Raw genomic sequence first — 13,916 nt, forward strand, 5'->3', positions numbered from 1 at the left:
TTCCAGGGTCAACAATGATAGTTCATAGCCCATTTCTCAAGATCTATTCCCTGTCCTTCGTATCAAAAAAGCGTGAAATCTGCATGTTGATGTGGTCTGGGACCTGGTTATGGTGATTGATGGTGCCTATAGAAAGGCCAGTCACGTAGCAGAGAAACATACACTAGAGGGGACCGAAGAAATTCCAGATCAATATCCATCCTTCATCCTCTAAGCTTGGCATATAGAATTTGCATTAAATAGACAATACCTAAAAGTGATCTGATGATGCTAAAGATTCTAAGATATTATCTGAGTTTGCATATACAACTCATTTGTTCATGAAAATAATAGTCCTTAATGGGTATTTTTACCAGTTTTAACAAGCAGCAATTATGAGAAGAGACCAAAAGATTTTCCCCAGGGAAAAGAAAATCCCATGGTCCAGAGGATTTCTACAATTTCTTCCTCTGCACTCGGAGTCTTCATGTCCCGTAAAATTTCTCCACATTAGGAGTCAGGTAAGTAATACATTTGTAATTTGATTGTCATCCATTCAAATTTGAGGCCTTAGACCTCACATTTGTTCTCATCTTCATTCAGCCAGCAACCACTGAGCCACTTAGTCTGGTGGAATTAAAATACTTGTTTTTAATAATGATAACAAACTACCCATTTATACTCATTATCCATCTAATCCTCATACTATCTACAAGGTAGATAATTCCCCTACTTTATCAATAAGGAAACTTAGGCTCAGAAAATCTTGAAGAAGTAAAAAATCTAACTTACTTAAGTGTGATTCTAAAGTTTATTCTTTCAAGTGCTATTTTTGACATTGATCTGACTTTCCAAGGGCAGAAACACCAACAGCAGGATGCCCTACTGTCCTTGAGAATTTACAATTAGGTCAGTGGTTCTCACATTTTTTGGACTCAAAGACTCCTTATGTGCTGTGCATAGTCTCTCAGTCATGTCTGACTCTGCAACCCCATGGACTACAGCCCGCCAGCCTCCTCTGTCCCTGGGGATTCTCCAGGGGTTGCCACACCCTCCTCCAGGGATCTGCCCAGCCCAGGGCTCAAACCCAGGTCTCCTGCTTGCAGGTGGGTTCTTTACTGACTGAGCCACCAGGGAAGCCACATGGCTGTGCTGGGTCTTCATTGCTAGTTTTTCTCTAGTTGTGGCAAGCAGGGGCTACTGTCTAGCTGTGGTGCATGGGCTTTTTATTGTGGTGGCTTCTCTTGTTGCAGAGCACAGGCCCTAGAACACGAGGGCTTCAGTTGTTTTGGTTCCCACGCTCTAGAGCACACACTCAAAAGCTGTGGTGCATGGGCTTAGTTGTTCTGTGGCATGTGGGCTCTTCCCGGACCAAGGATCAAACCTGTGTCTTCTGCACTGGCAAGCGAATTCTTTACCACTGAGCCACCAAGGAAGCCCTCCTTATGTATTCTTAAAAATTACTGAGGATCCCCCAAAACTTTTGTTTATGTGGGTCATTTTTTTAAATCAGTATTTACCATATTAGAATTAAAACTGGGAAAAACTTAAAATTTATTTTTTAAAAAATAGTACATTACTGTAAATAAACTGTTAATGAAAAATAACTTTTCCAAACAAAAATTAATGAGGGGAAGATTATGTTTGGCTCAATAGAACATAGCTGGATTCTCACAGTTGCTCTGTCTTCAATCTGTCACCATATCACACATTGCGGAGTCTCTGGAAGACTCCGCTGTATAATCATGAGAGAAAAAAGCCAATAACATCTTGCATTTGTTTCTTAGGACTGCTGTAACAAATCTGTTTTTGTTGACCCAGGCTGCTATAACTAAGTACCACAGACCAGGTGACTTAAAACAGTGGATATTTATTCTCTTGCAGTTTGGGATGCCAGACAATCGGAATCAAGGTGTGAGCAGGGTTGGTTCCTTCTGTAGCCTCTGAGGGAGCATATGTTCTATGACCTTAACTTCTGGTGGTTCCCCTCAATCCTTGGTGTTCCTTAGCTTATAACTCACCACTCTCATCTTCGCCTGTCTCCAACAGCATTCTTCCCTTTGTGTTTCTATCTCTCTCTCCTCATAAGATCAACAGTCATTGGATTTAAAGTGTTAGTCTCTTTGCGACCACATGGACTGTATAGCCTGCCAGGCTCCTCACTCAGTCCATGGGCTTCTCCAGGCAATACTGGAGTGGGTTGCCATTTCCTTCTCCAGGGGATCTTCCCAACCCAGGGATCAAAGCCGAGTCTCCTGCACTGCAGGCAGACTCTTTACCGTGTGAGACACGAGGGGCTTCTCATTGGATGAAGGGGCCACCCTAATCTTGAATGGGCTTCCCAGGTGGCGCTAGTGGTAAGGAACCCACCTGCCAATGCAGGAGACAGAGACGTGGGTTTGATCCCTGAATCAGGAAGATCCTCTGGAGAAGGAAATGGCAACCCACTCCATTCTTTTGGCTGGAGAATCCTACAGACAGAGGAGCCTGGCAGGCTACAGTCCATGGGGTCACAAAGAGTCAGACACAACTGAAGCGACTTAGCAGGCACGCATGCACTTGAATAAGGTAAGGCTTCACCTTAACTTGATTGCATCTGTAAAGACCCTATTTACAAATAAGGTCACATTCATAGGTCCCTGGTAGACATGTGTTTTGTGGGGACAAACTCAATATAGTCTACCCTCTGGTCCCCCAAAATTCACATCCATCTCACATGCAAAATACACTCAGTCCATCGCAACACTCCCCAAAGTCTTCACCTATCCTGGTGTCCTCTCCATTTGCGGACCTGTGAAACTAGGAAACAAGTTGTTAGCTTGTAAACTACTATGGTGGGATAATATAAGACATTCTAATTTTAAAAAGAGAAGATGCAAAGAATTAAGCAATCACCAGGCTAAGTGTTTGCAATGCTCAGGGTAGATTTGCTGTTTCAGAGTATGAACACAATCATCTATGTCTTGATCTACGCTCTGGGCCAGGGGGTTCCCCAGACCTACCCTCTGGACCCTCAGAGGGCTTTTGGGTCCTACCCTCTGTCCTTAGCCTGATAAAGTATTATCCTCTGGGCAGCCCGCTTTCTGCTTATAGAAGCCCAGAAGTCTGGCAATCTCCCTTCATTTCCTGCCTCTGTCCCCCAGGCCAAGCAGGCAGTGTTTCTGCTAACAACATTCTCAGAAGTTTTCACTGATGTGAAGGGGCTCCACAGGTCCTTCCTGAAGTCTCACCTCTGTTCCTGGCTTCTGCTGAGATGGCTGATGGTACTCATCCTGGTCACAAACCTAAGCTTTTCCATTAGGCTTTCCAGTTAAACCTTTGATAAAACTCTTCAGAGCGTGCCTTAGCATATTTTGCAATACGGACAGGCTGTGAATTTCCCAAATGATCATCTTCAGGTTCCTTTTTGCTGACCATTTCCTTCCTCAATTTATCTCTTTCCTCTTGGATTTTACTATAAGCAGTAAGAAACCAGGACACATCTTCCATATTTTGTTTGGAAACTTCAACTAAAAATCCAATTTCATTGTTTTAAGTTCTACTTTTTATCCAAAAGCAGAAGACAGTTCAGCCAAGTTTTCTGCCACATTGTAACTCTTCCTCCACTGTCCAATAACACGTTGTTTCCATGTGAGGTCTTAACCAAAACGCCTTTCATGTTCTTATTTCTACCAACAGTCTGTTCACAATACAAAAATTCTCTAGGATGCTTGAAGTGTTCTTTACTGTCCCCATCCCTTCCTTCTGAACCTTTATCAAAATTGTTTTTAATATCCATTATTTCTACAGCAGTCTTTTCAAGGTAATCTATTAATAGAACTTTTCTATCATGCAGCTCAAAATTCTTTCAGCTTTCACCCATTACTTGATTCCAAAGCCCCTTCCACATTTTTAGGTATTTGTTAAGGCAGCACCTCACTTCCCGGTACCAAAATCTGTTATTAGCTTCCTGTGTATGCGTGGTAAGTCACTTCAGTTGTGTGCGCCTCTTTGTGACCCTACGGACTAATACATTTTTCGTGTATTTTTGCACATGTTTGTTAGAGAATGTTTTATAAATAACTTAATTCCAAATAGTCAGTCATGTTTGACTCTTGTGACCCCATGGACTGTAGCAGGTTCCTCTGTCCATGGAGATTCTCCAGGCAGTACTGGAGTGGGCTGCCATTTCCTTCTCCCTAATTCCAAATAAGGTCACATTTATAGGTTTCGGGTGGAGATGAACTTCTGGAGGACACTATTATACTTACCATTTTTAAATATTTTTGACCATGCAGATTATTCTCAAAAGGGTCTTCAGACCCTAAAGGTCTAGGAACATTCTTTAGAAACCACTGATTAAGGTGCGGTTTATCTTGGTTCTAGCCCATGACTTTCAGAAGTTACCCTAAACTAAAAAGTGATGAAGTTTGAAACTCTAGCTGGACCATTCTGAAAACTACAGCACAGCTTTCCAATATTCATAATGCCTGTTGGCACCAATCTATCAAAAGTAATGACATGAGTGTACCTAATAGAAAATGTCTTAAATGGTACGTCTTTATGCCTCTTTGTTCATTTTATCAGTTAATGATATTAATGTAGGTACAATGAGTATCTTTTAAACACCTATTGTAAAGATTCTGTGATATCTGACAGAAAACATTTTCATCTGTTTCTTTCCGATCTTTTCTACCTATAAAACTATCATTATAGTTTTATACTGTGTATGTCTCAAACAGAAAAAGTAACACATTCTGTGTGTTTCTACTCTGAGCCAGTGCTAAGTACTCCAGCTGACTGTTATTAACAGACATCATGAAAGCTTATTAAGATACTGAGCTATAAATTTCTCCATAACTCAGTAACTTAAAGCAACAGACACTCCTGATCTCCTAGCATGTGTGGGTAAGGAATCCAGGCATAGAGCTGTTGTTACTGTGACTCAACTAGGGGTGAATCTGCTTTCAACTCACTCAAGCAGTCACTGGCAGGATGCACTTCCTTGCAGGCGGTTAGACGGAGGACCTCAGTTCCTCACTGGCTGGTGTCGGGAGATTGCTCTCAGGGCATCTCACAATAGGCAGCTTGTGTTTACTAGAGCGATCAAGATCTGAGAGCATGAGCACAGCAGAATTCAGGGTGTTAACCTTGGAAGAGATATCCTATTAAATGTATTGTATTCTATTCTTTAGAAGCAGCTCAACAGGTCCAGCCTATGCTTCAAGGGTAGGCATTATCCAAGGACAGCTAGCACTTGGCCTAACAAGGGATGGGCCAGTGTATCATCAGAGCTGCTTCCATTCCATAACCTCAGAAATAAAGTGACAGGACTTAGAATATAAGGTGATGTTATCCTTAAGAGCCTTAGTCATATCTCAAAACTCAGGCTTTTATGAGGAAAGGGATATGTTGTAGATATTGTTTGCAGTGTGTGCATTCTCAGTTGTGTGTGACTCTTTGTGACCCCATGGACTGTAGCCCGCCAGACTCTTCCAGGCCAGAATATTACAATGGGTAGCCATTTCCTCCTCCAGGGGATCTTTTCCAACCCAGGGATGGAACCTGTGTCTCCTGCACTGGCAGGCGGATTCACTGAGCCACTGGGAAGCCTGTTTGTAAACCAGGTGCTTCCTCCTAAGCCCCTGCCTCGTCTGGCCTGTTAAGGCTGCATAGATGGGTGAATGGAACCCTAGAGCCAGTGAAGACACCACTGTCTCCTTGGTCACTGCCCTAGGTGCTCAGCTAGGTTTCTTTGGGATGAATGTGATTTATGATACTTGTCACTGAGAAACACTTTCAGTAATTCCTCTTTCTGATGGTAGGAATAACTGCCTAAAAGGTTGATTTCTTCAGACTGGAATGTACCTAGAATCCATCATACTGTCTCTCCTCCTGCCTTTTCATAGTGAAGTCTCAGGAACTCTATGCCTAAATTCTTTTTACTCTCATTGTTTAAAAAAAAAAAAAAAACTACTATTTTTGAAGTAGTGAAGTAGAATTGAATACTACTATTCAATTCCTTACTTCAGTTCAGTGACTGTGTTACGCTTAGGAACAATAATAGATGTGTGGTTTAGGAGAGATAAGAACTGCGGCTGAGATTGGCAAGAAAATGGTAGTACTACAACATAGTAATTTAGATGAAATGCACAAATTCATAGAAACATACAAACTACTTAAACAGACTCAAAAAGATAGGGAAAATCTGCACTGATTTGTAACAAGGAGATCCAGTTAGTGATTTAAAAACTTCCCACAAAGAAAAGCCCAGCCCCAAAGGTATGCATCAAATTCCTTTCCTAAAACACTGCCACCTCCCCGACGAGGATATATATACAGCATATTAGTCACCCAAAAAGCACAGCCAGGGATCTCAGCTTGACTGCTCTTTAATTAGAAAAAAGTACTTAGAGAAGTAGAAATGGCAATTAGGACTGTCTTACATACAGATAAAACAACCTGCAAGAAGTTAAGTTTAAGGAGGCTGTTCCAGGTAACTTTTACGGTCCCTTTCAGCTCTGAAAGTTCAAGACTACATTTATGGGCAGAAGGTGATCAATTACATACCTGACTGTCTCAGTGGGCTAGAAAACCTAATCTGGAGAGGTAACAAATTACTCATCAAATCTGACATAAATAAGGAAACATTTTGAAATGTTAAAGTTTCAACTTTAGTGAAACAATACCTAATTTAAAAAGTTCTCTGCTTCCTGCTAGACTATAAAGGGCACACCTCTTAGAGGGCTCCCCATTCAGAGCACAGATTGTAAACCAGTCTGTTTCAACCCAAGACACTCCTATGCTGAAACTCCTTCAGGCAGAGGCGGGAAACACACCGTGTGATCTTCTGCAACATGATCATCTCTTAAAGATTACACCAACGCTACAGCCGCATAGTTTGGAAGTCCTTCTCAAGCAGAAGTTGGAAAAGGCACACTTCAGTTCTAAGTCACTGTTAAAATCAGCTTCTCCCTCTTTTTCCTCTTTCTCTTCTTTTCTTCCAAGTGGCTGGTAGCATCAGCAAAAAACATAACCTCGCTTTTCGCTTCACATTCCCTCTTGAGATAATCGAGACCTGCCATATTGAAGCCGATAACATCCTGAGGAAGAATAGAAGAGAGATTAAACGGCCTTCCCCTCACTTCAGTTCAGTGTCACAGCATATGAGTCAGAGGAACCAAAGCTTCATGTGTTGTTACCCATCCCTCCCGGAAGTCTTGTTTTTTTTCCTCATGTCTACCAGCGCCAACAGAAAACTCATCTTAAATATATATGTATGTCAGGTCAGTATCACCAAAGACTGGGTACAGCACACCGTGCTACTTGTAAGTCACACACACACTAGAACCTCCCCTTCTTCTTCTATGGCTACCTCTACAAAGATACTTACCCGGACTTGGCTGACTTTTGAAATGGTTGTTTCCTTTAATTTTTCAATCACTGGCACAAGCATTTGGTTGCTAGTGATCTGGCCAAAGTGAATCCTAATAGAAAAATAACACCAAGCATTGTCACAAAGAATAGTGGTTTTGGCTATACCTCCTAGAACCAGCAAAGAAACAAATGTCAAAGCAAAAAAAAAAAAAAAAAATCATTTCACCCATCATGGGAATATAGAAATGCTTCTAGCAAAAAAAGCTAAAGAAGTTTCTTCCCTACTATTTAGCTCTATCTAATAATTTTAAAAGCTAGTTTCCTAACATCTAAAAAGCTGACTTTTCCCAGCAATCTATCAAGTGGCCACAGATTTTTAACAACAGTATTCTATAGGGATTTCAGAGGGAAAATGAGCCTTCTAAGAAACACTAACTCAAAGATTTATATTTCAGCAAAAAAAAAAAAGAGAGATGATCAAATTCTGACCAAAAGTATCAACATGCCCTGGATGACTTCATGGTTTTTAACTTCCATGCTCACCCTCATCCAAGTTGTGAACTGCCATATCTACCTGTGAGGTAGCACCCATCTACAATCCCAACATGCTAGAAATATTCAGTGTTTCTCTTAGAATCAGTAACCCTGATTCAACATATGCCACAGCAATAAGAAATACACTGTAAACGTGTATATCTTCATTTGCTAATATCCTGAAAGAAAGAAAAAGGAATGAAGGGTTAAGGCTCATGAAAAAATGCCAATTTACCAAGTACACCATTTTCTTTTAATTACTTGGTACTGGCTGAGCAGTTCCTGCTGTTTCCCTAACAGCATTTTAAGGAATGTCCAATTTGCCAATATTCCTGTTCTCTTACACAACAGCTTGAGACTGGGGGGCAGAGTGGGAGATAAGAATGTATTGTGTGTGTGCGCTATTCACCCAGTCATGTCTGACTTTCCATGACCCCATGGAGTGCAGCCCACCAGGCTCCCCTCTCCCTGGGATTCTCCAGGCAAGAATACTGGAATGGGCTGCCATTTCCTTTACCAAGAATATACTAAGCCTTTGTAAATACATTTTTCCTCTGTTACATATTTAATACAAATTCTTCCTATTTAAGAATATAATGTAATGAACATTTTCTTTATGTTTCTTGAATGCTTAGTTGTTCAAATGTGTCTGACTCTTTTGCAGCCTGCCAGGCCCCTCTGTCTGTGGGGTTTCCCAGGCAAGAATACTGGAATGTGTAGCCATTCCCTTCTCCAGGGCATCTTCACAACCCAGGGATTGAAGCCAGGTCTCCTGCATTGCAGGCAGATCCTTTACTGTCCAAGCTACTGGGGAAGCAGTTATGTTTCTTGGTTCCCTCCAAAAACGCCACTGCTCTTCCATTTGCATTTGTAGAGGCCTGGGAAATAAGCTGACTACTCCTTAAAATTCTCTTACGGAAACAAAACCAAACCATTTAGTTTAAATTCAATAGTTTACAAAGAAACACCATTGAAGGAGACTGGTCATTCAGGGATGGGCTTTCAGCACCCTACCCAGAATTGGGGCCACTGCCTTAGACTGGAACTCGGAGACCTCCGCCTGCCTGAGCATCCTGAGCAGCGTAGTACCTCCCTTCTTCAGGAGGTACCTTCCCCTACCTTCAGGAGGTGGGTCATCACTATCGGCACTTTACGAGCAAGACTGACACCAAAGGATAAGAAATAATCTGTGCTGGGCAGCACTGAAATTCCTAACAGTCTCTGAAACTGAAGTGTCACATTTCTTAATCACAAAGTATGGAGAAAGCTTCAGGTGAGGCAGTACTGGAGGAGTTATGCTCATGAGACATCCGATGTTCTCTTGGGAAAGGACGTTACCTGAGGAGAAAGAAGAGGCACCTACACAGGAGTTCAATGTCGGAGCCCTGCTGGATGAATTCATTAAAGAGCCTGAGAATGTCTGGGATGTAAGAGAAAGGCAGCACAAGGAGAGATTCTTCCAGCTCGCTGGAGAGGGAAAAACAAACATTAAAAACGTCACGTTTCTTTACATGGTCAATTTAAAAATCTTTTCCCCTCCAATTTTTTTCTTCTCCTTTTATATACTTCAATAGATCTTACCCGTCCAGAGCTATCATCTATATTATGGATGGCTCTCTCTTTTCATTGTTTTATTTTTCTTATATTTAGTATTTTAACCTAGTTGATGCATTTTGATCCATAGCAGTGTAGGAGAATCTTTTTTTCTTTCAGATAACTCAGTTCTTCAAAGCTTTTTATTGAGTATCCTATCTTTGTATGATACTTCTTTTACCATTTATTGAGTCCTTCTGTACGACAGAGCCTGCTTCAGGGCTTTAGAGTCTGTTTTGATGATTGATTCTGACAATCCTGTACTGTTTCAATTTTGTTATTTTTATAGTTCTTTAATCTCTTTCTTGTTCTGGGTTGGTTTGCTTACTTTTCTTGAGCTAGTTCTATTATCATTCCATCAATTCCAATTAGAATTCTCAAGAGACTTTCAATTGGGATCACAAACCTATAGATTAGCTTAAGAAAAACTAAATCTTTAAACACAGAGTCTTTCCATCTATGAATGTACCCTACCTCCATTAATCTAAATTCTACTTTACATTTCTCTAGCAAAGTTTCATTATCTTGGGTTCTATTTAATTCTTATATGTGACATATTCAGATATTGTGATCTGTATAAAAATGATAACTAAGTAGGTCAAACTCAAATAAAACCAAAAGATAAATCACAAACAAGAAACATTATTCCAAAAATGACAAAAGATATAAAAAAAATTCTTAACCAGTAAGAAAAACATCTATAAAGCACAAGAATGAGAAAGTAAAAATTCACAGGAAAAAATACAAATGGCCAATAAATATAATAAAATTTTAACTTTGTTAATAAAAAAAATGAAAATGATACCACTTTTTGCCTATCAAACCAGCAAAGAATTTTTAAAAGCCTGGTGAAAGTCATTACAGGCACTCTGGAAAGTAAGCAACATAAACATTTGAAAAGTTAATGTCCATTAATTAGTTAACAGACTGCTAGGACCATTGAGAAAATAATCAATGAGGATGGCAAAGATTTATATGTAAGGGTGTTCACTGAAGCAGTATTAATAATAGCAAAACCCTTATGCAACACCTAATAATAACTATATGTACAATGGAATATTTTGAATTAATTCAATGATGTATTTCTGAAGAAAATTACTAACGTGAGCAAATGCTCAGAACTATCCTGTGAAAAAGGACAGGATATAAAAATGTATACATATGATTTCAACTCTGTACGTACACAGAAAACAATTCAAAGGAAATATACAACAAAAAATGTTAATAGTTGGTACCTCTGACTGAATTGCAAATAATCTCATTACCTATGATGTAAAGTGGCACTGCCCTTCATTTGTCCTTAAAAGTATCTCCCTTCATATTTTAGGAGGAGGCTTGTAGTTCTAATTCAAAAAGAACATTATAATGAATTATTTTCCATCCAAGTTTGACATAGTTAACCCTCTAAGGAATAACCATAAATTAATCATCAATTATAATGTTCTTATCCCATGTGCAGTAAATGGTGTTAGCTGCCGACTTACAATAATCCGTGCACTGACACTCACCTGGATTTGATTCCTTTAAAAATCTCCAACACATAAGCTGAAGGCTAGAATGGAAGTGTGACGGCATTAGTGATACTTCTACTTCTTAACTGAAGCTCTCTAATCTCTACCTCCTAAAAACCAGGGAGATCTCTCAGGACAAACCGTGTTCTAAAAATGGCAATACGTGCATGGGCTTAGACTGAGTCAGCTCTGGGTTCACAATCCCACTCTGCCGCTTGCCAACTATGTTCCCTTCAGTCTGTAAGTCAGGACAGTCTCCTGTCTATAAAATGAAGACACTGATGTGTATCACTATTGTGAAGGATGAAATGCGAAAGCAAAGTATTGAGTAATTAAAGATTACCAGAAGTATACATTGTCCCGTTATTCTCCCTTTCTCCTCTTTTATCTGACTGATTTATAACAACCTTCTGTCCAAAAACTTCAGCTTCAATGAATAGAATCTGAAGACAGCTCTTTGGATACTAAACATAAATAAGCACTAAAAGAATACAAAAACAAAAAAAAAACCAGTCCAGTCCAACCAGAAAAGGTGACTTGAAAGTTATAATTAAATGGTCCTTTTGAAATACAAAATATCCTAAAGGATTCCAACAGTCAACAGAGATTTTTAGCAACAAAGTATTTCCCAATATGTCAATTCTCAAATCTAATGCCTCTTCACTTCCTCTCTTGTGCCTGCCTTAATTTAACCTTAGAATGGTGGTTAAACCTTAAGGGGGAAACCATTAAACATTCTACTTACAGAGATATTGCCATAAGCCATCAGGATGGGGTTGATGGGAAGAGGAACCTATGAAGAAATGATTAAATCAAGTAATTAAAAAATAAGCCTTTGATAGTGCTTATCTCAGGCAGGGTCATAATAGTATTTTATAGTTCTGAAGGAGACCCTAAAAACTGACGCTAAAGAATTATTATTTAAGAATATATTTTTAGTTTCAATAGGGCTTATGAATGAGTCTGGGTAATACATTTCATTTAGCAATCCAAAATGGCTCACCAGCCTCCCAAACTAAATCAGGAACCTGAGTTTCCAACTCAATACAGTAATCACCTCGATTTCAAATCAACTATCCTTGGCTTTTTATTGAGATAGAGCTTTTCAATTCTTTCTTTCTAATGTTTGAATTAGAAAAGATTCTATCACATCCATACAAATGATGTTTTTTCCTCAGCAATTATCTCTATAAATAAATGTCACTCAGGATGTAACAGTAGTGAGCTGCCTCACCTCTTTCCCTGCAGCTTTACAGATAGCTTTGTGTTCTCTCCTTTTTGCAGTTTCTTCTCGGTACAGCTCAACAGCCTCCATGATCCTCTCAGCCTACACAGACGATGACAAAGAATGGAAGTCACCACAACACACTCATCATCCCACAACACTGCAAGTGGAAGGCCTGACGAAAAGCTATCAAATTAAACTGCTTGAATCAGTTTAATAAAGATGTGCCAAGAGCATCCCAAACCGCATTCACAGATGTCTTTGGCTTTTGTTTTTTCATTTACAAGACTAAGTGTTGTGAATTCAGGTGAGACTGTAAGTGGACACCTTGAGCAGGGCAGCTCCCAGGGACACCTGACAGGTGATCAAACCTTCCTTTCTTAGAAACCACACACTGATTAAACAGACTCAGCACTGCTCAGGTCCTTGGTTACAAGGGAGGAAAAGAGAGATTATGATCTCCATCTATACATTTCATCATTCTTTTTGCCACAAAAGGGCTATTTGGTTGGGACCTTTTTAAAAATGAGATATGGGGCAGTGATCAAGATGGCGGAGTAGAGGAACATGAAGCTCACCTCCTCCCACAAGTACATCAAAAATACATCTACATGTTGGACTGTTCTCACAGAATATCTACTGAACGCTGGTGGGAGACCTCAGGCCTCTGAAAGAACAAGAAAATCTCCACATAAGCATAACCGGGGAGAACAAAAGACAAAAGAAAGTGAGAAAGGAACTGGGTTGGGACCTGCACCCCAGGGAGGGAGCTGTGAAAGAGGAAAGGTTCCTGCACCCTGGGAAGTCCCCTCACTAGTAGGAGGTCAGCCAGGACAGACGAGAGCTTCAGAGCCTCAGAGGAGAATACAGCAACTGGTCTGCAGCAGCTCGAATAGAGAGAGGCCTGCACAGTGGGTCAGTGCCACCCCTCTACACCCCCAGCCTGAGACGTGTGTGCACTGGTGCCTGAGACGTGTGTCCACTGGTGCCTGTGAGGGCTAGGTGTGGAAGCTCGGGCTTCAGGTCATTCCCAGGAAGAAGACTGGGGTGGGCTGTGCAAAAACAGTCTGAAGGGTCTGGAGTCTAGTGCAACCACACCTGAAGGCACATGCAGAGGAAGCCTGGGCCACCTTAGAGGCCAGGTGCTGTTGTGCGGCAGTGTGCGACGGGAGGTACGGTGTCCACCCTACAGCCTTTTTCTCTGAGGGACCGCGCAGGCTGTAGGACGCTGCCTCCATGAGCTCTAGGAGTGGCAGTGAGCCGCCACAAGGCCCCAGGCTCCAGGAGTGGCCGCCAGCCGCCTCTGCTCCCACTGTGAGCGCCAGGCGGCACCGGAGCCGCCACTGCCGCTGAGCACCCGGCGCACCAGCTGCTCTATCTGCGCGCCCCCATCAGGGGGATGACAGCCAGCACACACCGAGGGAAGAGGCAACAGGCATCCGCACTGAAACAGTCCTTGCACCAAAAGTATTAAACCCACACAAGCCACACAGGGACGGGCCCACATATAAACAGCCTGGCAAGACCACAGTAATAGACCTCTTCAGTCTAACAGACACCAACTTAAAGGAACTACCAATTATAAAGAGGAACCAAGAAAAATAAGAAAACTCATTTTTTGAGACAAAACTGAACTAAACACAGTAAGAGCAGAATAAACAATGCAGGATAAGTGACCCGGAAAAAAGAAGATGGAAATCACCCAACCAAGACAACAG

The 13,916-nt window shown here is 41.1% G+C and overlaps 2 protein-coding genes across 3 annotated transcripts in view; one reads left to right on the forward strand and one right to left on the reverse strand.

Moving 5' to 3' along the window:
• SPAG17 (sperm associated antigen 17) overlaps positions 1-676 on the forward strand; it is a 232,357-nt gene extending 231,681 nt beyond the window's left edge. The window contains exon 48 of the mRNA XM_043459617.1: positions 354-676. Coding sequence (XP_043315552.1) covers positions 354-493 — 140 coding nt within the window. The 3' untranslated portion in view covers positions 494-676. The remainder of the gene's footprint in view (positions 1-353) is intronic.
• Positions 677-6,334: 5,658 nt separating this feature from the next.
• WDR3 (WD repeat domain 3) overlaps positions 6,335-13,916 on the reverse strand; it is a 39,230-nt gene continuing 31,648 nt past the window's right edge. For both annotated transcript variants that reach the window (XM_043459627.1, XM_043459633.1), the window contains exons 22-27: positions 12,208-12,300; positions 11,719-11,766; positions 10,971-11,014; positions 9,208-9,336; positions 7,352-7,445; positions 6,335-7,061 (exon numbers count right to left, since the gene is read on the reverse strand). In XM_043459627.1, the coding sequence (XP_043315562.1) occupies positions 6,906-7,061; positions 7,352-7,445; positions 9,208-9,336; positions 10,971-11,014; positions 11,719-11,766; positions 12,208-12,300 (564 nt within the window). In that variant the 3' untranslated portion in view covers positions 6,335-6,905. The remainder of the gene's footprint in view (positions 7,062-7,351; positions 7,446-9,207; positions 9,337-10,970; positions 11,015-11,718; positions 11,767-12,207; positions 12,301-13,916) is intronic.

This window comes from Cervus canadensis, chromosome 2 (genome assembly GCF_019320065.1).
Source record: "Cervus canadensis isolate Bull #8, Minnesota chromosome 2, ASM1932006v1, whole genome shotgun sequence".
Taxonomy (NCBI): Eukaryota; Metazoa; Chordata; class Mammalia; order Artiodactyla; family Cervidae; genus Cervus; species Cervus canadensis.